The sequence below is a fragment of the Aythya ferina genome (assembly GCF_964211825.1).
Source record: "Aythya ferina genome assembly, chromosome: 26".
Lineage (NCBI taxonomy): Eukaryota > Metazoa > Chordata > Aves > Anseriformes > Anatidae > Aythya > Aythya ferina.
In genome coordinates, this window is record NC_140324.1 from 5228184 (window position 1) to 5253581 (window position 25398).

Below are 25398 nucleotides of genomic sequence, written 5' to 3' on the forward strand. Positions count from 1 at the left end.
TGGGAAAGAGGGTTGTTGATCTTTGTTTTTGGCTACCGAAAAGGGTGAATATCGCGTAGCCGGACGGGTCCGTGTGCGGCTGCTGTGGGATTCGAGCCCGTCTGCAACTGGTCTGTGCTGAGCCCATATCTGCTGCTGGTGCTCACCAGCAGTGTTGATTCTAGCAAAGCCTCAGGATGTAATTTTAACTCCAGCCCTTTTTATTTCATGCTACCAAGTTGAGCTAAATAGTAGGGGAAGAAAAAAAGTGAGCATAAGTGCTTTCCTGTGAAGGAATTACTTGAAGTTTGTATGAGGAAGTTATAAATCATGAATGGGAGTGGAGAAAGGAGGCGATACGGATAACTGAGTGTGATGCAGGGAAAAGTGGAAGTGTACATTACAAACAGCAAACAAAGCGTGCTTTTTCTTTCCTTTTTTTTTTTTTCCCCCTTTTAATTGTGGTTTCGTCTCCATGCACGGTGTCAGCGTTCCCTGTGTGTGCTTGTGCTCCAAACCTGTTCCGGCTGCTCCCCGGTTGCCTGGAGGTGCCCTGATGGGGCAGAGCCGGGTGAGCCAGGCACGGCTTCTGCAGCTGTTTGGGTTTATTCCGGGCTGGATTGCACATCTGGAAAAATCAGTACGGAGTAATTAATTTCCCAAGTCCCAAACTGGAACTTTCTGATGTTTTCCCCGTTCTGTAACTTTTCCGGCAGAGGCAAAAACAAGCGAGCAGGTGACGGTGCAGGAGCTCCTAGCCCCTGGCACCGTGTGCGATGCTCCCCAGGCTGGCAGACCTGTGAACTCGAAGGAGGTTTGGGTTTTTCCTGTTGGCAGAGTGCTCAAAGGGCAGCGGAACAGCACGGAGGACTTAATTTCTTGATGAGACTTTGGGCTGATCAGGTGTAATCGTGTGGCCTGCAGTCCGAGGAGTTTACAGTGTTTTATGTTGCTCACTAAACTGCCTTTTGAATTGATCATAGTGGTTAATCTGTTACAGCGATGGCACTTAAAGCTGAGCATTTGCTGCTTAGGTCCTGAGTGCTCCGCCCCAAGCTATGCTGTTCCTTGTAATAAAAAGCAGAACCATCCATAAAAACTTAAAATTTACTGCATAGCCCTTACTTACTCTTCCTTCTTTAAAATAAAGGTACAGGCGAGTTGAACCAGAGCTGTTTACTCTTCACGTTGGTCCTGTTGCTGTTAGTGGTGGAGGAGCACGAATGGGGATTTAGAGAATAGCTTCAAAACTGCTGTGTTATCCTTGAAAGAGCCTGGGTATTTTTGAAACATCCAGCTGATTTATTCCCATCTGGTGGAATCAATTGGTGAGATGTGATCTCAATAAATTCAGTGGACTTGCTGGAACATGGCAGAGAATACAGGCTTTGAGTGCACAGATCCATTCCACCTTCTTTTTTTTTTTTTTTTCCTCTTGGTTAAAGTTGTGAAATCTAAACACAAACTCTGTTGTGCTTCGGGACTTGCCCTTTTTGTCTGTGGGAGTTAGGAGGGGCTCTGCGTCTTCCCCCACCCCAACAGACAGTTTCCTTCTGGGAGTGGAGAGAGGAATTTGTAGGAGCCAAGGTACTGGGGGTACTGGTGAGGTGCTGCTTCGCAGTGGTGGTAACGGCTCATCTGATGGCTGGCTTGCCATCAAACCTGCTGGGGATGATGCCAGATCTGCCCTCAGGTGGGAATTATCTCCCCACCTCAGCCTGGGTTTCTCTTACCCCCTTGTGTCATATAAGGAGCAGCTGGCGTCCTTTTGGGATGTCCCTGCTGGTGCCGGTGCCCTCTTCCTCCTCCTCTTCTCCCAAGGCAGGCTTCTGGTTTCAGTCTTCTCCTTCAGGTCCTGAGTTTAGGCTGGTTTGGGAAGCGCTTTGTAGTTGGCCACTGTGTGAAATCCATCCTGCAGAAGACTTGCTGAACTGACCTACTTCAGTGGTGCAGGAGATGAGGCCTGGTAACACAGGTGCTTCCCATAAAAGCCTCTGACACTACCAGTTTCCCTCTCTTTCCCTGAAAAAGGAGGGAGAACGACCTTTTTAAGAAATCCTCCTCGTTATTTTTGTCGTTTTTCTCCTCTCCTTCTCCCAATGCTACACTTATTTTCCTGTAGGTCTCTCTGCATGTGCATCCATATCAGCAAACTTTTCTAGTACCATTTCCCAAAAGGGTTAAAGCCACTATTTTAGGGCTCATCTACAATAAATACAACTTAATCAGTATTGCAGGGGTAGGGGAACCGTGGAAACAGATCTTTCTGTGACAGTGTGTATAAACCTTGAGCCTGCACCTGCATTCTTCGGGTTTAGCTGTAAAATCTTGGTGTAATCTAGTCCCAGGGTCTCTCTGGTAACGCAGGTCTGCACAACGTGCTGTTTCCCTTGTGCTACAAATACTCTTCTCCCTAGCAATTGCTGTTCCAGTTGCTGCCTTCCAGCCCACGTTGTTGTGACAAAAATGCTGTGCTGTTAACAAAAACTTGGGCTGAGTTTTGGTTTGCAGAAAAGTTACCGTAGCAGCAGCAGCACCGTTGCTCCAAGGAGAACTGACCCTGTGAGCCTCCTGACAGCCAGTACTGAACACACGAGGAGGATGAAACCTTTTCCAGCTCAAAGTTTGGGTTAACTATCTGGTAAGGGAGTGATGATGATGTTACAAGAACAAGTGGCTGCTTCTCCTTTGGGAAGGAATTGCAGGGTGCCAGGTAGTGCTGCAAAAATAAATGGGTTTAATTAACTGCTCGCAGGTGATGCAGAATTTCCAATGTCCGGCCTTGTGCCGGCTCTCCTAGAGCTGGAGATGGGGGAGACCTGAGCCAGTGGAAGCTGCAGGGCTTGGCCATCAGCAAGGCTGTCTGCCACCGGGCTGTGTCACATCGTGGAGAATCTGTAGTAGGAAAGGGTTTGTTGGAAAGGTGCATCCTGCGTTTTCAGCAAGGCTGACCTGTGTAAGGAGTTACACACAGAGGGTTTGCACCTAGAAATGCTGAGTGGGTTGCCCAGTGTCTGCCTCTCCGTTGCAATTGTTCATTACCTGGTTTTCTGCTGCTGCTATGATTTTGGCTGTGTAATATTTCTTACATAAATTCACTGCAAATGCAAGATTTAGACTGTTCCCATTGCCTGTGATGTTAGTGCAGGTAAGAGAGATTGAGCCATGAGTGTGCAGAGTTCTGCCTGGCAGCTCTGCCTGTGGTCTGGTGCGAAATATCCAACTAGAGCTCAAAGTACTGCTTCTCCCCATCCCAATCAAAAATGGGGATAACGAAGTAGCAGCAATTACATCTTATTAAATGCCTTTAAAACTTGGGGCCCGAGTCCCTGAAGGACAGAGGCACAGGCTGCTGTAGCCATCGGATCAGCGCAGGCTTTGGGAGTGGTGCTGCTCATCCATGCGAGACTGCAAAATATGAAGGTGCTGAAAATGACCCCAGGTCGGGCATCTTTTTATTTTTTATTTTAGAGGAGGTTTCCTACCGACTAAGCAGTTGTGCTCCTGGAAAGTCTCTGCGATCGGTGGCAAATCTCAGTATATGTGAGCTGGCTGCTAGCAGGCTGGGCAGCCCGTTGCTTTAGCTCTGGGGTCTGGTGCGTTCTCAGCGAGTTAATGGGAGCAATTTCTGTGATTCCTGGTCGGGTTGTTGGGTTGCTCGTTCAGAGCGAGGAGCAATCGCCTTGCTGCCTTATTGTCAGCAGAGGCACTTAGAGCAAGGGGCTGGCTGCACTTCCAGCTGTGCTCTCGAGGTGCTGAGCCCCGAGTGGGGTTTGGGAGCCCTGGGTGCTGCTGGCTGCCTCTCGTGTGCTGCATTTACCTCTCAAAACCACCAAAATCAGCTCAGCTTCAGCACAGCACACTTTTCCTTTCCCTGCTGTGAGTTCAGGCACGGTCGGGCTGGCACAGCAGATCAGCTGAGCGGAGCTGCTCCGTGCATTGACTGATTGTCATCTTTTCTTTTTTCCTTTAAAAAAAAAAAAAAAAAGAAAGAAAACAACACTAAAATTCTTTGTACAACACCGCACGGAGAAACTTGCGGTCACTTGCACAGGGCTTACACCACCAAAACTGCGATTTCACCTAACGCTTTATGACATTGTTGAATAACGGGGGGCTGGAAGGAGGGGGGGGGGGTGAGCAGAGGTTAATTACGTTGCATAATTATGTTAATCTCCCAGCGCTAAAAACATTTCAAAGACTTTGTCCAACTATTGTGCATCGGCCTTGCTCTTGCAATCTAGTTTAAGGGGAGGGGAAGGGGGGGGGGTGATCTGGGATGGGAGGAATTCCTAAAATTAATTAATTGGGAATGCAAGGGGGAGGAGAGGGGGGGGGGGTGCTCCCCCTTTTTCCCCCATGCTACCTCCTTGGTGCCTTGAGCGGAGGAGCATGGAGGAGGAGGAGGAGGAGGAGGAGGAGGAGCGGGGATGCTGCGGGCGCCGGCGGGTGCCGGCCGGGCGGCGGGGTTAACCCCGCTGCGGGTTGCCTGCCGCCGGCTCAGACTGGTTTCTGGAAAGTGCTTTGTCTCGCAGGCTGCATCCTGGGAAGGGTCATGTGGAGCCCAGTGATGTCATGGGATCAAAGCCTGACTCAGCTCCGCGTCCGAGGGGTGTCCGCAGGTACCGAAGTGCCGGCTGCCATGGCGCAGCCCGCCCGGAGCCGGGCTCCCCGCGCCGCTGGCAGGCGAGGAGTTAAGCGTGGTCCCCCCCAACCCAGCCTTCCTCTCGCCAGGAGGGGAGAAAGTCTTCAACTTGAGCGGTTTTATTACAATGGCAGTGCCGTAGCGCCTGGTGGCAGGCTGTCAAGAAACATGGAAGCCTCTCTCCACGCAGGGTGTGGTGGTCCCGTCTCCCCGTAACGCCCGCTTCCCGAAACTCGCAGCCGGGCTTGGGTCCTAGGAGAGACGTGGCAGCGGTCCCAGGGAGATCCTAATCTCGAATTTTGTAATTACGGTTATTTGCATGTGAGGCAAATACATTCGTTCTTCCTGCTTTTTGGTAGCGGTCCAAACTTTTTTTAACGTGTGTGTAAGGAGGGGGGGGTAGGGGTTGTGTGTTCTCCCGTGCTCTGGTGCAGGCTTTTTTTTTTTTTTTATTATTATTATTATTATTCTTCCTGCTTCTGGTTTATACTCGGAGGGGTCTGTGTGTGTTTTCTTGTTTGGCTTTTTTTTTTTGTTTGTTTTTGCTTAACATGAAAAGCTCAAGTACGGTGATGCTGGGTGCTTAATAGCTTCAGCCTGAGATGTATGTTGAAGATAGGGCAAGTGAGCGCACCAGCAGAACTTTTATTGCTCTTTCTGAACTTCTTTTTGCAGTAACCGATGTACTTTGCCCTGTTTTGAAGTTAAGGTGTTTTGTCCCACTTACTTTTTTCCAATGTACTTAACTCGTTGTGTCTCCTCTCTCCCCAGAGCCTCACAATGACAGAGGAAGCATGCAGGACACGAAGTCAGAAACGAGCCTTAGAACGTGAGGTAACGCATAACGATGTGGACAGTAAAAAACTAAAAATGGAGAAAGGACTATTAGGAACTGATATAACTGCGGAAGGCGACATGAAAATAAAAACAGATCCCGGAGCTGGAAAAGTGCAAGGATTATTAAAAAGCGGAGAGGTGAAAGCGACCATTAAAGTGGAGGTTCAGACGGGAGATGAGCCTGTGGACATGAGTACTTCAAAAAGGTGAGTTGTGACCTGCTGCTGCACTTGTGCAGTAGCACTGGGGATACCTGCACAGGAAAACGTGGTCAGATGGCACTGGGAAGAAGTTCCTCGTGTCTTAAAGGTAGCAGGAATCAAAATCTTCAGTCTAAGTCACAGCTCTGGCTCTTGGTGTGACATTCAACAGCTACTTCAGTGTAACTTCCCTCCTGATTTTTATTACACGAGCTCTGACGGCAGTGGCAGCTGTGGTGAGCAGCTGAGTAAAGAAATGTAGTCTTGAATAGAAAAATGTACAGGTTAGAAAGAGAATGTACTTTCAGCTGCTGATCGAGATTTAGGTGAGGAAGAGGGTTGTGTTTTTTTAATTGAGCCGTGATATAGGGAAAAATAATAGATGGTAATTGCCCAAACAGAGGAGTTTTAATTGCGACTTGATTCTTCCTGACAGAGTGTGTATGGATAAGTCTGACTTTCTCTTTAGAGTAATTGGTGGATTTTGACACTGGAAATACTGTGAAAAGACATCACCCGTCTGCAGCAGTTCTTTGTAGGACGGGTTCTTAGCACTTTTTTGAAGGTCCAGCCTCCTTAAGATGTCTGAATTCTGACATCTGAAAGCATGAATTCAAAGTTGCTGATCACTTTGGAGAATCTTATTACAAAAACGTGATTATGATGTTTCCTTTGACTTGGATTTGAGATATACAAATGAATCGTGTGGTTCTGACATGCAGATGAAAGGGCATCGCTTTAAAGGCAGATTCCAAGTCTTCCGCCGTATTTCTAACCCAGATTCCATCTGTACCAGGATAAAAACTCTGCCACCCTGAAGACCTTACTTTATTTTTAGTGCAGAAAGATCCAGCATGTTGAAGGGGAAGTCAGGAGCCTCGTTTATTCCCCACTCTGCCACTGGCTGATGTCGGAGTGGCAATACCTAAGAACTGAGGCTTGTCTGTGCGAAATGGGTTAAACAGTTCTCAGGGTGATAAATCTGTATCTGCTTGGATGTGAGCTATTACAGCAGTGCAGATTTGAGGTGAGAAGCTGAAAACATGAGATTCTTATCAACTGCACAGGAGTTATTGGGAGGAGGGGTGCTTATGAGTGCTACTGGGAAAATTGGTATCTTTGATGTTTAATGGCAGTTCAGCTGTGAACTTTTCCCGACTTCTGATGCCTGAGAAGTAGCACAGATCGCAAGAGCCTGGTAGCTTTATTCAAATATTGCTTCGGTATTTGTAAAACAAGACCTTTCCCATCGGCTTAATTGAGGCAAAGTGAGGGTTTTCAGCTTTCTGCAGAAACCTTCTGCAAAAGGGACGATTTCTGCGAGCTGCTGAAGTTGATGGTTAGGAGGTACTCACGTCTTGCCCAGGAAAAGTTGACAGGGATAGTAGATGACTTCCACATCAAGCAGTTGTGTTGTGCTGGCTAGGAGTAATCTCTTCAGGTATCTTTTGGCTTAATCACTAACTGCTCATTAGCACAAGTATGCATACTGTGATTTCTGAAGAATATCTAAAAAGATTGCTCATACCAAAAAGCTAATAAATTGGAACCAGGTATCCTTTCTCTTTTGTTGTACTACTTGCCCCCACACGCATGTGCTCTTTGTGATTTTATGTTTTTGAAATGCGTGCCAGTGTTTATGCTCTGTTTGTGTGCTGCAAGGCGCACAAACAGGATGATGAACAAGGAGCCGTACGCTTAACTTCCCAGAGAGCATCTGGAACAATAACACCTATTGAGATGAGATGAGAGAACATCCTCTTTCCGTACAGCCTTCTCGTTTCAGGTGGTAATAGGATATTGTTGTATTTAGTTTCAGCAAGAAGGGAGAGGAGGCTTCCCCATACAAAAAATATGCTCACGTAAGGAGGCAGTCTGATCCCAAGTCCGCTGAAGTTAATCATAATAAATATAATTAAGAATTTGGTGAGGTTTCAGGTGCTGTTTGTAAGTTGGAGCACCATTCATAACCTCTATTCATACAATGCTCTTAATAGAGAGGGATTAAACCCTGCGTCTTCCCATATGGCAAAGAGTGAGCCTGAACAGTTCTGCGAACTTCTGGAAGCAGCACAGCAGCTCCTGAGCCTTTGGGCTCGGCTCCTGCATCCTGGTGATGCCGTGCTCCGTGCCGGGAGCGCTGCCGACCAGCCTCGGGATGCAAACACCACCCCGGGAATGCAATCCGAGTCTGAAGATGCCTTTGATATAGAGGAAACTTGTCTCTGGATGAATCTGATCCCTTGCATGTATAAGAGTACAGTTGGCAATTGTGGGGAAGGGAAAAAAAAAAAATCCCTTATGAAATTAAGTGAGGGACTTACCTTCCAGACCTTTGATCTTCAGAGGAATTCAGCTTGCAGCTTTCATAATACCCGTGTTTTTAAAGCAACTGAGCTGATTTTCTGGGGAGATGAATAAAGGCTGTTGCTTAAAATGACTGAACTACTACAGACTTCTTGGTTGGGTAAATTCATGCTTCGTGATGTATGGTGTTTTGGCTTTTAAACTTCCTTAATGCTTTTAGAACTGAAAACATAATATTTTCCTTGGAAAAGGTGGCCCAGCAATAATCACAGTTTAGCTGACGTAAAGCTGATTGAATGGATTATCTTTCTGAAATCAGTTGATTTTACAAAATTTGAAATATAGCCCTGGCAATATCTGCACGTTAAACTTGAAAAATGCATTTCTCTTAATTTTTTTTCCTAAACCTTGAAGTTAAATTTAAAAATAGGAGCTGGTTTGAGCACATTTTCTGATGCCAGAAGAAACAGAAGAAAGTCTGTAGTGGTGGAAGTCTTTGATGAGAGGTCACCCAAGGCCAAACCAAAATCTTGCTCCTCTGCACGGCGTTTTTGCAGCGCTGGGAGCTAGCTATGCTGGCGTGTAATTAAGCTGGACCCACTGCAAAGGAGGAATGGGAGGAAAGAAAGAGTCGTCCCCTTTTGATAAGAACACGTACCCTTTGCAGTGGGATGGTAAAATCGTGTCATGTGTGAATCGCTTTGCTTTTGAAATATGCTGATCTGCGTCACTATGGGTGCTAGAGGGAACGTTTGTCCAAGCTGGTTGAGTTGTACCCTCTGACTGCTCCTCCAAGCTCTGCTTTCCCTTTCCTCTCTTCATCACTCCGTTCTTTCCTTCCCCCTAAGCACAGAAGTCTCCTACCAACACTCACCCTGAGTTCAACATCAGTCGTTTCCAGCTGAGGCTGGCACCTTTTCCTGGAGCCTGCCTTGGATCACCCTGCCTGCTGCATCACGTTGCGTTTGTTGTGCTCCAGGTTCAGTTCCCTTCATCTGTGCTGCTTTGTCTGGCACTTGGCTATGGTGGTGTTTTTGGTGGTGGTTTTTTAGTGGTGTTCCCTGAACCAGACAAAACAAACCAGTTGTGCATGCAGGCCTGGTTAAGCTCACGATTTCTGGTCTACTCATAGAAAGCTTGGGTAGAGACCACGAGTTGTCTTCCCGGGCACGATCTTATCACCTGGCCAGGAGCTGCTGTCCTCAGACGTGTCTACGGGGGCAAAGTCTCCTCTGTGCTGGAGGGGAAGCACCAGGATATCCCAAAACATTGAGGTAACATCTGGCAAAACCTTGCTCATGAGCTGGGATGGGAGCACGGACTGATGAGAACACAACTCAGCCCCATGAGCAGCTCTGTTGAGTTTGGTTGTGCTATCTTAAACCGAATCTTCAAAATGACAGTAAGTCTCCAAATAGGTGACCTCAAAATGGGTTTCATTTCAGAATTGTCAAAGCTGAGACTTCTCAGGGGTACAAGAAGAGGGAGGAGGCAGGACGGTGGTGGTGTTACGGCAGCGATGGTGATATTTTTAATAAAATGTAAATAGAAGAGTTGGCTTCTGGTTTGACCACCGTGAGCTGTACTTCTGCTACGGTGGTTGCAAGGCTGTTTATATCGTTAGCTTCTTTCATGGGAGCACCCAAAAACTGCACGGTGTTGTTAAATAGCTATCCCCAATTCTCACTTTTTGTTGGTAATCTCAGGGTAAACACGTCCTGCGTAAAACAAACTGGAAGACTTCTTAGGCTGTTTTCCTCTATTTATTTGCCAAGTGGTGAATTTGAGTATTAACTACCTCGTCTGCATTAATTGCAGCTTGATCAAAAACAATTTAAAACTGGTTGATAAAAATATATATATATATTTTTACAGATTCTGTATCAGACGGGGTCTCAGTTGTTTAAAAAATCGTCCACAAATTACTCTATTCGTTGTGTTGTATTACTCACATCATGCTCGAGTCTGGATTTTCCTTCCAGCAGAAATAGAAGCCTGGCTAAGCCAAAAAGTCTGCATTTGATACGTTTGGTTTATATTCCCCCCAAATTGCTTGCACCCTTCTGTTGTCTCCTGATGTGTGTTACACACAAGTATGAGATACACCCACAGCTCTAAGCTCTCGCCGCTTGAAATTACATGTGAGCTGGCTTGACTTAAGCCACGGCTTGTTTGCTTAAATGAAAACTGCCAGGAGAGATGAGAATGAAGAGTTTGTAGGCATCCCTACAGTTGGTGCTTTCAAGGCAATCTGTCTGAACTCTTTATTTCCTTTAATTTTAGGTCTTGCTGGTTATGATTTGTGTGCTAGGGGAATGCTGCTCTGGAACCTCAGAATAATCACGTTCTGCCTCCGTTGTATGGTATAATTAAAAATAACATCGAAGAGAAATTGTTTTGAGATTGTATGAAAGTTGGCCTAGTTGCTGTGCCCTGAATTTTCGTGTTAGGGTTTGGATGCTAAACGGTGCTGCTTTGAAGGGTTTTGAGTTTGGGATTTGTTATTTGTTTTGTTTTTAAGCTGGCCAAATCACATTTAAAACTTCCTAAATGGATGGATTTGCCTCTGAAATTTTACTATGTGTTTAAGCACATCAGAATGCAGTCTGGGATGGCTGATGAAACTCCCCACTTTACTGGAATTAACTGGGATCGGTGCTAGTGCAGCACCAGTAATGGGCTCCTCTCTGCCCATTAATGGGACTGGAAATAAGGCACGGCCCCGTCCTTCACATCTCCTTCTCAGTTTATGTATGTTGCATCCAATACCCCTTGGTATGTGTTCTACCAAGGGATGCTGTAAAAAAAAAAAAAATGATGCCAAAGTTTCTTGGGGAACTTTAATGTTTTATTTTAAATGCAAAGATATTTTGATTAAAATTTAATTTATGTTCAGAGGAAGGGCAGATAAGGAGTGAAGTTTGTTTTGCTTCAGTTTCACACCGCAATTGCTAGATCCATCACAACTTCTTTGATTCCTGTAGATATTATATCTCCAGAAAAAAATTCTCTCTTTTCCCTACTGCATTGCTTGTTCTTTCCTTGTTTGTCTTCCCTCCCTGCCAAGTATTTTTGGATGAGTGTATACAAGAGATTGCTGAATGGACTGAGGCAAAACTGCTGCATATTTGCTAACGTAGATTAAACTTCAGACTAAGTACTAGGTGTGATGCTTCCGTCAGTTACCTACAGACAGACAGAGGATGTTGGCATGCCACAGGATGAGGCTTTGTAGGTCTCTTGCTCTGCAGTGGGGAATTTCGTGATTCAGGTCAGTAGTTCTGTAACTTTAACAACTGAGCATCGCATTGATTTTTTTGTTTATTTATTTATTTGTTTGGAAGAGGGATTGAAAGGGCGTTTTAGAGCACGGATGAGCTCTGGTCTGTAAAAGGCAGCTTATTTTGGTGTAATACTGCTGGATCGGTGTGAACAAATGCACAGGCTGCTTTCTCTAATACTGGAGGTCTGCCATTAATGTGGCGAAGCTCGCTTCAGTGGGCATCCTCTGAGGTAAAACTTTTGCTGGAGCCTGTAGGCCCTGGGCATCTCTTTTTCTCTTCCTGGCATTAAGTTTATAACTTTATTTTCCTTGGTCATGTATCATTGAGGCTTCCATCTCAAGGAAGGGGAATCAGTCAGAGAAGTCGAGTCCATGTCAAGATACCTTAGCCCTCGGGTGTATTCTCCTCAAACAGCAGTTGAATTCATCTTTTTCTGCCCCAGCTACGTGGAATCAGACCTGCGAGGCTGGATTCAGCCACCTGACCCCCTTTCCTTCAGATCGCCAACTAAATACACAGCATCCCTGTGGGAAAGCGGCTTTTTTGTTTGGTTTGGGTTTTGTTTGTTTGTTTTTTTCCTGGAGTAGTTGTGTGCTGAATTGCTAGAGGATGCAACAGGATCGAAAGGAGAACTCTTGAATAGCGTGGTGCATCTGTCCTTGTGCCCTGCGGTTTGAAAAGAGGGCATTAGAGGAAGCGTGGCCTTTTTCCTAGGGCACTTAGTGACTTAGGAGGTCTTTGTTGGATCCTTTACACCAACTTTCTTCAAGGTCTCTGGTAAATTGTGTTTTATGGCTGTGGATGCTTAAATAGATGTATGTAGCTGGGCAGCAGTGCTGTTTTCATCTTCTCGCGTAAAGCCCAAGTGATTGAGACAGCAACACTTATGAAAGCTGAAGTGAGAATAATAGAACTATGCCTTTATTTAGCTGAAGGATATGCCTGATGGCTTCAGAGGATAAAGGTCACAGTATCAGGGCAGCTATCCCAAATTATTAACTGCTGGTGGCAGTATTTTTCCTGAAAGTGGTGATATTTCCATTGTCTTTCTTATTTTGAAACATCTGTTTTAAATTTTTTGCTTTACACACAGGCTAACAAAAGAGTAGAGCAAACTCCTTTATAAAGGAAGATTGTTTTGCAGAGTTCTGGTCTACGTTTCTGGAGTTCAGTCTTGTGCCAGCTCATCCGCTATAAAATCGGTCATGCTGCTGAGGATATAAATCCAGTGATGGTGAATATGAGTAGTCTTGTTGCTGGGGTCAGCGTGTCTCGCCTTTAAAAGGCAGGCGGTGGCTCCCCTCTGCAGAAAGGACTTTTCCTCTGTGAGGTCTCGCATCAACAGGCTCAACTCACCCATGGGTGTAGGTAGGTGGGAGATGCTCCTAAATGTGGCTCTGATGCTGTAAGGATTTTATGGAGGTGTAATAGGCTCTGTACCATGTTCATCTCTGCCAGCGGATGGGTTGGTAGTACTGGCTTTGTAGTCTCGGTAGCAGAATTGGAGAGTCAAAGCGAACATCCTTTGTTCTTGGCTTCCTTTGCAGAGGATCTCAAGAGTGATAGTCTTGATTTTGTTATATATACTTTTAAACTTCAAATGTTGTTGTTTCTAATCCAGGTTTTGTTAGACCAGCATTTTAGAATTGAGCTGTCAGGAATATCACAATGTGTCTTGCAAAGAGAAATCCTATGGCTTCAGGCAAGCCTTTAGATGAGGTCTCATCTCCTTCTGTTCTGCAGCTGGAGAGTAAAGGATGGGTTTTAATGCAGAGCTGTTATAGCTAAGGCGTTATTTCCTAGTTCCAGATTTCATGTCATGGTCCTACAAGATGCATTTTTTTATTATTACATTTTGGTGTGAAGCAGTGGTATCTTGCCATAGAGCACTTTCTTTGAGCATTATTTTCTCCTAAATACAAGTAACGGACGGGCACGCAGCCCCATGCAGCTCAGAGGGCTGCTTCTCGAGGCTCTGGTTGCTCCTTACACGGAGGTGCCATTGCCCAGTCCCTCCAAGGGACCTGGGGGACAGCTCACACAGTGTCAGAGTGTCCCAAGAAGCTGTCTTGGCCGGGCAGGTTGCTCTCCATCCCGGTGCAAATCGGCTGCTGGGATGTCTTGGAGCTGCTGGGTGGCCCAAGCTCGCCCTGCTTTCCTCCTGCCCGACCTAGGCACCAGTAATTACTTGATATCTTTACTTTTTTCTCAGGCACAGTATGCTAATTGCTGATGAACTCAAACCTGATGACATTCCACTTGAGGTGTTTCATCACCTATCAGCACATGTTGTTTAACCAGTTTGGGATTAAGCACTTTTTTTTTTTTTTTTTTTTTTTTTCTTCTCCCATCCTTGTGGTATCTTGAGAAACTGAGGCACGGGGCCAGCGAGCGTCGTCTTTAACCATCACCTCCCTCGTTGAAAACAAAACGAGGAGGCATCTGTGAGGCAAGAAAGCGACTCCGCCGGGGCTAATTTTGTGGTTTTCTCTCATTTTTTTTCCCCTCAAACACCACCAGGTGACCCTCGGCGTGGTCACCCGGGGCGGGTGGCGAGCCCCCCTGGACGCGGCGTGGCCCCGCGGGCCGGACCCGCTCCATTTTCTCTGCCGGCACCTGAGGCCCGGCCTCACCTCACAAAATGAAGGCCGGGCAGCACCGGCTGGGACCGGCCGTTGCCATGGTTTTTGCCGTGGCGGGTCACGTGCCCGTTGCCTCACGTGACCCAACGGTGGCCCCGCTCCCCGCAGGACCGGAGCTCGCCCGCGGCGCCCGCTGGGGGTCCCGGGGGTGCCGGGTGCCCCCCGGAGCGGGCTCGGACCCCGTGGTGGGGAGCGCAGCGAGGCCGGGGCCTCCCCATGAGCTGGGCTGAGCGCCAGCCCCACGGAGGCAGGGGGTTGTTTGTAAAAATGGGTCCGGAGTTGGCAAAACTGACACCAGAACGGCCACGTTGGCATCCGTGAGGTGTCACCGAGTGGCCCCGGGTGACACGGTGGCGTGGGGAGACCCCTGGTTCTGTCACTGCTACTTGACCGAGGGTGCAAGGAGCCTCCAAAAAGCATCGCTGAGTGTCACGTCTGCGGCTGAATAAAGTCCTTCAGTGCTGTGTTTGGGTTGTGATCCTGCAGATTCCCTCCACGTGGGCTGGTCAAAGCGGGGAGCAGGCGGAAAGGTCCCTTGGGGTTTGGAAACGGGCATGATTTGGGGTGCAGAGCCGTCCATCCGCTCAAATCCCACATGTACGGGGGTCTCAGCTTGCTGCCTGACCCCTGCTTCTTGGGAGGGACTGAGCCTGAAGGCTGGAGGAGCGAAGGCGAGCGTCCCTGCTCCAGTTCCATCCCAGCCCCTCGCTCACACTGAGCCCCAGCTGTCGTCTGAGAAGGGCTCAGCAGCGAGAGGCTCCCTGTCCCCGTGCCATCCCTGTCCCTGTGCCGTCCCTGTCCCCATGCTGTCCCCGCTCACCAGCACCGGGAGAAACTTGCAGCGCTGGCTGCAGCTGGGTCTGGGCCAGTTACGGCCCAGCCGAGAGCCACAGGAGCCAGTTTGGTGCCTGGAGATGCAGGAAAAAGCTGGAAATGTTTCACCTGTGCCACTGCTACTTCTGAAACCGCCTCAGAGTTTAAACGATTGGGGTTTCCTGGCTCGCTGTGCCCTCTAGAGGACACTTCTACCTTCTGCTGTGTTCTTTCACTAAGACAGAAATCACATTTTAAAAGCTGCTTTTTATTTTTTTCAGTGTTCTGAACTGTTTTTTTGTATCCAAAGTACTGTTTGATGTGCCATGAGTGTTTACTGGAGGTGTGTTTTACAGGGCTTATGGGGATGCACAGCTTCTCGGTGATGTTAGTGTGAATTCCCTTTGCATCATTAATAAGGATAACAAGGATTAACTTAATTATTTGGTTCTTAAGATATGTGGGGTATCAGTTAAATCTAGGAACTGTTGTTTGATCTGAGGAGTGATCACCTGATATTTCAAAGTAGAGTGCTTGTATCCCACATCTCTTATTACTGAGCAGTACAAGCCACACTTAAATATTTGCTTAGTCTTGCTTGATACGAGCTCTTTATGCGTTTCTTCTAAAGCATAACTCGCTGCAAGTTGGAAGGTTCTCAGTGTAAACTTTATTGTTCCTACTTCTGGTTTTGGGTTACAAGAAAAACAAAACAATGCCATGTGTTACGTTCTCCTGCTATTCTTGCTGTCAGACCTTTCGCAAGCACTGTCATTGTTTCCTGGGCGGTGCACAGGGCTGTGCTGTCCTGTTTCCGTACCGCTCCTGCCAAACCTCTCAGCTCTCACGTGCCACACAAGGTTTGTGCTTTATGGTTTGAAATCCCAAAACCTGGTACCGAAGGTGTTCAGCTCCTGCCTTCAACTTCCACTTAAAATTTCCTTGGACAGGGACCCTGCTGCGTGTCCAAAGCCAGTACAGCTCTTCTTGCACGATAATCAAACGTGGTGGGGCTGAGAGGTGATGGATTGTCAGGAGTTTGGCTGTGAGGTCCAGACACTAAAGCACTAAAACCAAATAAAAAGCTAAAAACAACATCCATCTGGACGTGTTTCAGGAGTTTTTGATAAAGCTTTGCAGGTGTGTGTGTGTGTGTTGAGACTGTTAGAGGTTTCTGCTGTTAATAACAAAAGAGTTCAGTGGTGTTGATGGATGAAGAAAACTCTGCCATGAAGTGCTCAAACTTAGGTAAGTGAACATGTGTGAGCTGAGTCGTGTTTCCTTAGGATTCAGGCAAATATTTTGGGTGGGGAAGGTCATGATGTAAAAACCCTTAGACTAGGAAAAGGAAAAAGAGAAGAGGGGCTGGTTTTGCTTTGCAGCACTAAGTGACCTGGTGGCTTTGGACCAGGGGAGGCTACGTGGTCCTCCCCGTGCAAGCAGAGCCTTCACCCTCCACAATTAGCAGGGCTTGCCTCTGGCAGGGAGGGAATGGCTGGTGGAAAAGCTCCTGGTTTGAAGGAATTCTCCTTTCCTGTCTGTTGTGGCCGCGTTTTGCCTCATGAAGCTTAACAGCACAAAAATGTGTCATATCTAGGAGGAGAATAGAAATGGATGGAACTCGTCTGTGCCGGGTTTATGTGGAATGTGAGAGATTTGGGAATAATCTATCAGGGGGTCATAAATAACGCTATGCAGTGTGAAGTAGTCGTTTTTGTTAGTTTGTTTTATTAACTCATTCTCTGTATTTTCCTTCTGACTTGCAGTGAAATAAAGAGAGAAAAGAGAGTCCCCTCACCGGACGTTATAGTGTTATCGGACAATGAACCTTCTAGCCCTAGAATGAATGGTTTAACAAAAATAGCATTAAAAGAGACCAACACGGAGGCACTCATGGTGAGTCTGCTTGTCTTGACACACTTCTGAGTTTTGCCATCTAGAAGTAAGAAAACATTCCTCTTGTTCCTGCAGGGACACCTGTGATCACAGGGTCAGGTAGATACCTGGTTTCCTGAAGATCAATTTGCAGGCTGGCAGTCTTGGAGCTGTTAAAGGCTGATGTGTCCCTTCTATTATTATTATTATTTATCTTTATTTCTTTAGGCTCTTACCTCATTATTTTTTATATGCTTCTAAAGTATGCTTTTTTAGGAATTGTTTTTTTTTTTACTGAAATTTCTATTTGTGGACACAATATCCCTTATGCAGCATGGCATAACATAGATTCGTTGTCTGACTTCTATTTTTTCCGTGCTCAGTTTGTGTCCTCATATTGCAGACATGTCAGTGATATTAAGACATACATGACAATTATAATGCAGAAAGTTCTTGTCGTAACTTGTATGGTATCTGTCTTTACCGTCTCCCCCCTCCCTCTTTTCCCATCCTCGATTGCCTTACCTGGCCCTGCAGAAAAGCAGTCCTGAGGAACGTGAGAGAATGATTAAACAGCTAAAAGAAGAGTTACGGTTAGAAGAAGCAAAACTTGTTTTATTGAAAAAGCTACGGCAAAGTCAAATCCAGAAGGAGACCACTACTCAGAAGGTATTTATTTCCTTACAGATACGTGTCTTGTCTTCTAGAGTGGAGGAAAAAAATAAGTAACTGTGGCAGCTGCCATAACCTGTAGGACCCAAGAGAGTTCTCAAATAAAGCATGGCTCACTTCTCATAAAACCTTCCTGAAGTTTGTAGTGCTGTATCCCATTAACCATTCCTTCTTTTTGGTGTTGACGAGACCAAATGACTAGACGGTTTTTCTTATCGACCGTATGCAAAAGCTGAACATCTTTTGAGTAAACTCAGGGGCATTTTTGAGTGGAATGCACTCCAAATTACTAAGCACTGCCCAGTCCTTAAAGCAGCTTAGAGGTAGCTGGCATGAGTGTGCCTTTGGAGGAGATTCTCATGCATAACTTCACCTGTCAGCACCTCTGTTGAAGCATTTCCATCCCCACCACTGGGAGCTGTGACCGAGGGCCGAGCTCTGCTGTGTAGCACAGATCTGGCTTCCAGCTCCCACCACGTGCAGCCAGCCTGTGGTTATGTCAAGAAACCCAGGCAGCCTAAAAGGAGAGGCTCAGCCCTCCCACCCTGACCCCCTTCCCTTCCTCCCCACCCCTCGTATCACACGTGTGCCTTCCAAACTGCTGGGAGGACTGTTTTCATTGGAAACAAACCCAGAAAAAAGTCTGTTTTTTTGCCAGAGGAGCTGCCTTCTGCTTGTGCTGTTCACGCTGCCACCGAAGGGTAGAGGTGGAGGCAGGCAGAGGGGGCGTGCAAACACCCCACGCGAGGCTCTGAGTGAATTGAGCACCTGTAACAATGGCAACTGAACTATTTTATGTTCCAGCCCGTGTGATGCTGACTTGGATTTTGTGTTGGGAGGGCGATGTGTAGGTTTTAAGTGTGCTTCACGCTGCAGATGGATATTAACACCTCTCTGTTGGCTGGTTTGGGTTGTTTTATTGGTGTCTGTCTCCTGGATGTCCGAGTGCATCAGTAGATGGAATTAAACGCAATGCAACAAGTACCCACATGGCGCAATTCTCTGCTGAGAGATGAACTCTGGATGTTTGACCTAAGTAGGGAGAAATTCATATTCTGAACTAAGTATCTGAAGTCTTTTTCCGTAACTTTTTTCACTTTGTTATGCTTGAACCGAATTTGTTGAGACCAGCAGTAACGGTGAATGAGACTGAAGCAGGCTGCAGGCCGAGACTGCTAAAATAGATTTCTATGTTGCTGTGCTTTTGGTGTGGAGGCTCTTTTCTTTTTTTTCTGGTATAATCTTACCTATACTTGCCTAATAACTTCTTCATTTAAATACACATATTGAGGTGCTCAGAGGAAGAAAGGGCTGGGGGAGGGGGAAAGCCACGAGCCTTGAAGATTCTCTTACTAAGGCGCAAGGAGGTAAAACGCTTTTATTCCCTTAGCTTCTGTGATTCTGCTTTACACCCTTACACTCCTCTGCTTTCTTTCTGGTTTTTTTCCTCTTCCAGCCTGCTGGTTCCTCTGGGAGTGCTGTGGCCACCCCTCCGCCCTTGGTGCGGGGCACGCAGAGTGTTCCTGCTGGCAAGCCGTCCCTGCAGGTCAGTGGGAAGGGCCAGGCTGCCAGGTCTAGGGCCCGGAGCGGAGAAGGGTGCGCAGTGCAGGAGAGGCAGCCCCAGCACCTTAACGACTGGCATCCGGGTGGAATTTCTCCCTAAAAAGATCCGGGGCTAACTCCCGCCAACCCCACTCTTAAGTTTTTTTAAAGAATGATTGGGGTGGGAGATAGAGGTAGGATGTCCCACACAGGTAGCTCTTAAAAGCTCATTTTTCAGTGGCTGAGCATCCTTAAGGGCCTCATCCACCCTGCTGTGACATACGCACAGGTTACCGGTGCTAATGACCTCTGGCAAAAGAGGATGCCACGGAGTTCTGTCCTATTTCTACTGGGGTAACCTGTTGTCAAAGCCTCCAGGTACCCAGTTGTGTCCTCAGTGTGATAAACTGTAAGAACTGAGCGAATCTAAGGTTTTCTTTTTTGGCTCGGTGGCTGAATGGCACACGATGGTAAGAAAGGTCTTGGTTCAGGCTAAATTAAGTGTAATGCTGGAAAGCCTTGGGGAGGGGAAAAAAAGCAGAGGGGATTGACATCTGTCAGCCTAATCCGCCTCTCGTCTAGTATCTTGTTTCACTTTTGGATTTGAGACATTTCTGGTTATTTACCATGGGCTGATTTGAAACAAATTTCAGTCCTGTTTCAGCACATAATGCTTTAATTTGGAAAACTCCAGCTCGTGTGAAAACCCCCGAGCATGCTCTACCTGAGGGTTGGGGTAAATTTGCTCTCCGTTTAGGAAACGTTCCCAAAACTTACAGCAATCTGCCAGTTTGAGTAATCTCTTCCTTGAGGCGAGTTGCCTTCACTGAAGACAGCACTTTCAGAGGAACTGGACCACGAGTTAAATCTGCAGCGAACAGGCAGTGAAACTCCAGTTGTCTGTGCCGTTTGGCAGAGCAGAGAGCTGGGAGCCAAGAATCCAGAATTCCAGTTATTCTGTCTAATTCGTGGTGTTTGGGCAAATTAACCTAACCTCCGTCTGCTTTGGCTTGACTGTGAAAACTGTTAATTCCTGCGTGTAGCAGTTGAGGTAACATTTGGTCTTCGGTTGAAAGGCGTAACAGAAGGGGACCAAACTCCCCCCGTGCCTAAATATGCACGTGTGCACGCACATAATTCATGAAAATGGGAGCCTCAGTGTTTTCAGAAGTCTTAATTCGTGGGTGATGGTCAGTTTGGGGCTGGAATTAGGGAAGTGGCGAGCTGTGCAAAGCCACATGAACAGGACGGAGAGGTTCGGGGCTCTTTGAGCAGAGCCTCTCTGGCGAGGCTGCGTAGCCTTAGCGGTCTGCAGGAATGTAAGCGATGCATGGAGCTGTGTCACCTTTTATTGCACGGTGAGAAACTTTCAGGGTTTGATGCAGTCTGCAGCCCCAAAAACAAGGGCAGCAGTGTTTCAAACCTCTTTCGCTTGACTTCTTTTCTTTTTCATTTTTTTTTTTTTTAAAGCTTTTCTCCCTTTCCTGCCTCCTCTTTCCTTCCTGCACACATGCATACGCCCAGTCTGCTCACCTCCCCAGGTTCCTGCATCTCCAGCTTCTGTCTGCCTGTGCTGCTCCTTGAAGCCAGCCGTGTGTATTTCCCTGTTCTCTTCCTCCCCACACACAAAAAAATGAAGTTTTTGTTGGTTGTTTGCTTGGTTTTGTTTGCTTGCCTTGGAACACTAGCTGCGCTGAAGCCAGCCTGGCCATCTCTTGTCCCTACAGTCTTTGCAACCCTGATGCTCCAGACAGATGTTGCATTCATCACATCAGCCAGAGAGGAAAGCTGCTCGTGTTTTTACCCCATGCTTCATACTCCTGTTATGGCATGCCTCTTTTGGTGTCTTTCAGTACAGCAGTGCTGGAGCTATTGAATTTTGTGGGGGTGGCAGAAGAAAATGTTGTTGAGGGCTGCGCTTTACCTTTTGAATTCTGTGCAGGATGTGAGAGAACAATTCCCGAGCACGTAGCCTGACTGCCATCGTGTCCTTACCTATGTCTGTATTGCTGCCTAAGATTTCAGATAGTGCTTTATTGGCACGCTAGGCAACAGAAGAGAGCATGCATATAAATGCACCAGAATGAAAAAATGCAAATAAACTGTCCTCTGTTTTGCAGACCTCTTCTACACGTATACCGGGCACTGTTATTCCTCCTCCGTTGGTCCGTGGTGGGCAGCAGACTTCTTCAAAACTAGGAACTCAGCAAAACACACAGATAGTAATGCCGCCTCTTGTCAGAGGAGCGCAGGTATTTGCTTTGTGGTGGATCTACTCTGTTTTTCTGGAATGTGTCTTACCTATTTTCCTAGTTATCCTCCTCGTCTGGAGGGATCTTGTGAACTTCTTGCTGGAATTTCTCGATACGGTTAGAGATCCTGCCACTGAAAGATCCTACATCGTTGTAGCTCATGCTTTTGTGCTGTCCCATAACACTCTCGGTGAACCATGAGAAAATCCCGTGGTGATGCGGGATGCTGCCTTTACCTGCATAGCTTCTGATAGCTTCTTCCCTCGGCTGCACCAGAGAATTGTGTGTGCCTTTATTGTGAAAGCTAACTTAGGGGCTTCCAGCTTCACCTGGCACTTAGGAGAGCAGAGGAAATTAAACACAGTCCCTTACTCTTGCTTTTTTTTTAAACATTATTCTTTCTGTCATATCAATTTCACCTTTTCAAATGCTAAAACCCACTTTTTTCCCTCATTGTGTCAGTCTTCAGATTGAATAAGAGCTGCTGAAATGAGATAGTCAACTGGAAATCTGGAAGTGCCGCTTTGCAGGGACTTTATCACCTGTAACAGAAAACTGCGGTGTCACTAGAGGAGTAGGAAAGCAATGTTCAATTTGATACGGTCTTCTAGAACTATGGCTTCTGTGGAGGACTGAGAAAAAATATTTCCTTCTTAAATGAGGATTTATTTTGCAGTGAAAGGTCTGCTTTTATCTATTGCATAGCCAGCACTAAAGAGGAAGGTAGAGCATTTGGTATTTCATTTTCTTTCTGTTCTGATTATGGAGAGAACCTCATTCTGAGAAATAGCTTTCCTAATGCCTTTAAAATGAAACAGGCTTAACAACTACACGTTGGAAATGAAAGAAATTTGACTTGGAAACTTGGATTTTTGGCACAGCTCTTTTGGCCCTCACGTACGAGCGCCTCTTTTGATGCTGTGTTCTTCTTGTTTCATTTTGACGGAGGGAAAGGGAAAAACATCGCATTTTGACCCAAATGTTAATCGTCACGCTTTCTTTGCGTTCCCTGCCTTGCCTCATTTCCACTGGGTCACGTCATCCCATTTGATTCCCCCCACTTACTTCCCACTGTCTAATCCTCCCCATCGTTCATGGCACCATTGCATCAGCCCATTTCTGTGTCTTCCCAGCAAATCCACAACATCCGACAGCACTCCAGCACGGGGCCACCTCCGCTGCTGCTGGCGCCACGGGCATCGGTCCCCAGCGTACAAATTCAGGGGCAGAGAATTATCCAGCAGGGGCTGATCCGTGTCGCCAACGTTCCCAACACCAGCCTGCTTGTCAATATCCCGCAGGTGAGTTTTATGCTGTACTTTGTGCCAAATTGAACTTTAATCCCAGAGGAACAGAGCTGGGACAGTTGTGATTACTGATTGTCCAGTTCCTGCATCTACTTGGCCCAGCCTGCTCTCATCTAACAGGTGCAGGTGCCTATTACTACAGTTGTCTTGCTCCGTTTTCTTCCCATTCTCTGGTCACATTCGCCTCCTGTACATAGCAATGAAGAAAACCATTACAGATTATTGGGAAGAAATACATATTTCAGTGAACTGAGTGTCGCACCTCATTTTGCATTTGGTATTTCAACATGAAACTGTCCCTTAGAAGGTTTTTTTTTCCCCCTCTCTAGGAGTGTAAACAGAGTTCTAGTAAACAGAGCTCAAAATGAGGTAGAGAGAAAAATTTTAGAGATAATAAAGGCACCCTGCCTCCATCACACACCCCGGCAGCCCTAAAGCAACCCCCAGTTACCCTCCTGGGGCCGCAACGGTGGAGCCGGGGAACCCCAAACCATTTGGCCCTTGTCACTAAGCTGTGTCCTGTTTCCTCCCAGGCCTCTCCGACTTCAATCAAAGGTACAACTGTGACGTCTGCTCAGGCGAACGCTACTACGACCAGCGCTGCTTCTATCGTCAACTCCAACGACTCGCCAGCCAGCCGGCAAGCCGCCGCCAAGCTCGCCTTGCGGAAGCAGCTGGAGAAAACGCTGCTGGAGATCCCTCCTCCCAAGCCGCCTGCGCCAGAGATGAACTTCCTGCCGAGCGCAGCTAATAACGAATTTATTTACTTAGTTGGGTTGGAAGAAGTTGTGCAGAACTTGCTGGAAACTCAAGGTGAGATGGCGTTAAAAACGTGCCTCAAAGGTGAGGAGAGAACCGTTTCCGTCTGGACTTCATCAAAACAGCAGGCAGCAAAGAGTGTCAGGCTTTCCTGGATTAAATTTCCATAGTCTGTCTAATCTGGGATTAATTTTTGTTAACGGTTGTAGAATTGCTTTATTTAACTGTGAAATTCTAGGGTTTCACAATGATTTCTCACAGGCTATAGGCATCATTTGTAAAGATTTCTCTAAAATACGTCGAGGACGGGTGATTTCCTATCACTCACTTGTGTGTCCATCACCACAGAATTCTCTCTGAACATTGTTTTCAGCAGTTATCTTTTAAGGATGTTCCTAGGGAGAAATGAGGTTGAGATAGATGGATAACCTGGGGAGACTGCCTCCAAACACATGAAAATCAGCTCTGTTGCCAAGTTCATGTAGAAGGCAAGAGGAGAAATGTAGTTGATTAAAGACTGACTTCTTACCGTCTGTATTCCAGACCTCCTCTCTAGTTAATCAGCTATATTGTACCAATGAAGTAAATAGTCGAGTAGATTTTGCCTTTACAGGTAGTGTCACATTTTTTATAGATCACCTTTGTGGCAGCATAGTAATAATGCTAGTTTGTGGCATTTGAAATTATTTGAGAAGGGTGAGAAAATAAATACCTGCTGGGTGCAAGCACACACTAACAGAAACAGAGTTTAAAGGACATTTAATCATGAAAAAGGCTTCAGAATGAGGAGAGTTAAGGATGGAAGAGTTGTGGGTTTTTATTATTTATTTATTCATGCTGGAATATTCTTGAGGGTTAAACGTAATTCATTTGTCAAAGCCAAAGATGAGCAGGACTAACCTGGCTGTGTTTCTGCAGGTAAAGTTTCAGTTCCTGTATCATCTCGCGAGCCCTACATGTGTGCTCAGTGTAAGACTGACTTCACCTGCCGTTGGAGGGAGGAGAAGAATGGAACCATTATGTGTGAAACCTGTATGACATCAAATCAGAAAAAGGCCTTGAAAGCTGAGCACACTAACCGACTGAAGGCTGCCTTCGTAAAAGCACTGCAGCAAGAGCAGGAGATTGAGCAGAGGATACTGCAACAGACTGCGTCTCCCGTACAGACCAAGTCAGACCCCATAGTGCAGCACCACTCGCTCAAGCAGGTGAGGCTCTATCTGCAAGCAGCCACATCGTGGTGGTGATGGGGCTGGGCTCCCGTGGCTCCACGTGTGCTGGTGTTCGGTGTGCAGGCATGGAGCTTGTGCGTGAACCTGTTTTATTTGAGCTTCACAGCCTGTGCTTGGGTGTCAGGTTAAAACTAGGCTGGTTATAGCCCTATTCTGTCATACAGGGTCTTGATGTGTCATTTCTCTGTACATGAAGAGCAGAGGTGATGTTTTTCTGAAGAGTCATCGTAATTATCCTGGGGTGTTGAGTTCACATGCTGCAAAGTCTGTTCCTCAACTTTTTTTAGGAGGTACTAAATGAAAAAACTTGCTCCGATGCCAAATACCCAGGAATAAATTTACCTCAGGTAGAAAAAAAAAGTCTGGTTGTGAGCCAGGAGCACGTAATGGTGCTTGTGAAGTTTCAAGGTAATGGGCAACAATCATCTCTGACGGAGACTGGTTCTCATACACCTTGTAAAACCTTTCAGTTGAGAGGAGATGGAAACTGCTTAAGTGCTGCCTGGAGTTGAAATAATCAAGGTACTGATTATTTAGGTCAGGGAAGTGGAGCGTTCCTGGTGTATGGAGGTGCTTACACAGCACGTTTTTGTTGCTGCTTTGCATTTGATTATAATTCCACGTTCTTACAGGTGCTTTCAGAAGCACAGAGCTGATTGTTGTTCTGATCTAGAGATGACTTGTACATTTGAAGCCCTGCAACTAATAACGCATTCCGGGTTTGGCAGAAGAAGCCAAGAAATGAGAAAGAAAAACAGGCAGTTTGGTCAAAGCTATTGTATTTGAAGGAGAGACACGTGCCGTGCCTGTCTTACCATCTGCTCTCTTGCCAGACTTCTAGCCAGATGTCTCGAGGCCCTGGAGCTCCACGGGGAGTGTTGCATGCATTTAGCCAGTCACCCAAGTTGCAGAATGCATCGTCTGCAGCAGCACTTGGGAGTAGGCCAGGTAAGCATGCTGAGAGACCTGTCAGCAAGGGCAGCGCTGCCGCCTGGAAGAAGACTCCCATCAATACAGGTAGATTTTTTTCTAAAGTTTCTTTTCTTTCTACT

General features: G+C 46.6%; 1 protein-coding gene across 11 annotated transcripts in view; it reads left to right on the forward strand.

The window, feature by feature from the left end:
* Positions 1–25398, forward strand: part of GATAD2A (GATA zinc finger domain containing 2A) — a 63069-nt gene that overhangs the window by 33218 nt on the left and 4453 nt on the right. For 5 of the 11 annotated variants that reach the window (XM_084498965.1, XM_084498969.1, XM_084498968.1 and 2 more), the window contains 9 exons: positions 5396–5667; positions 16474–16603; positions 17120–17251; positions 18711–18800; positions 20917–21048; positions 22182–22349; positions 22889–23168; positions 24033–24322; positions 25180–25363. In XM_084498965.1, coding sequence (XP_084355091.1) covers positions 5405–5667; positions 16474–16603; positions 17120–17251; positions 18711–18800; positions 20917–21048; positions 22182–22349; positions 22889–23168; positions 24033–24322; positions 25180–25363 — 1669 coding nt within the window. In that variant the 5' untranslated portion in view covers positions 5396–5404. Of the gene's footprint in view, positions 1–4557; positions 4946–5395; positions 5668–16473; positions 16604–17119; positions 17252–18710; positions 18801–20916; positions 21049–22181; positions 22350–22888; positions 23169–24032; positions 24323–25179; positions 25364–25398 lie in introns of those variants that run through there. The other 6 variants (XM_084498973.1, XM_084498975.1, XM_084498971.1 and 3 more) reach the window with 5 other exon arrangements.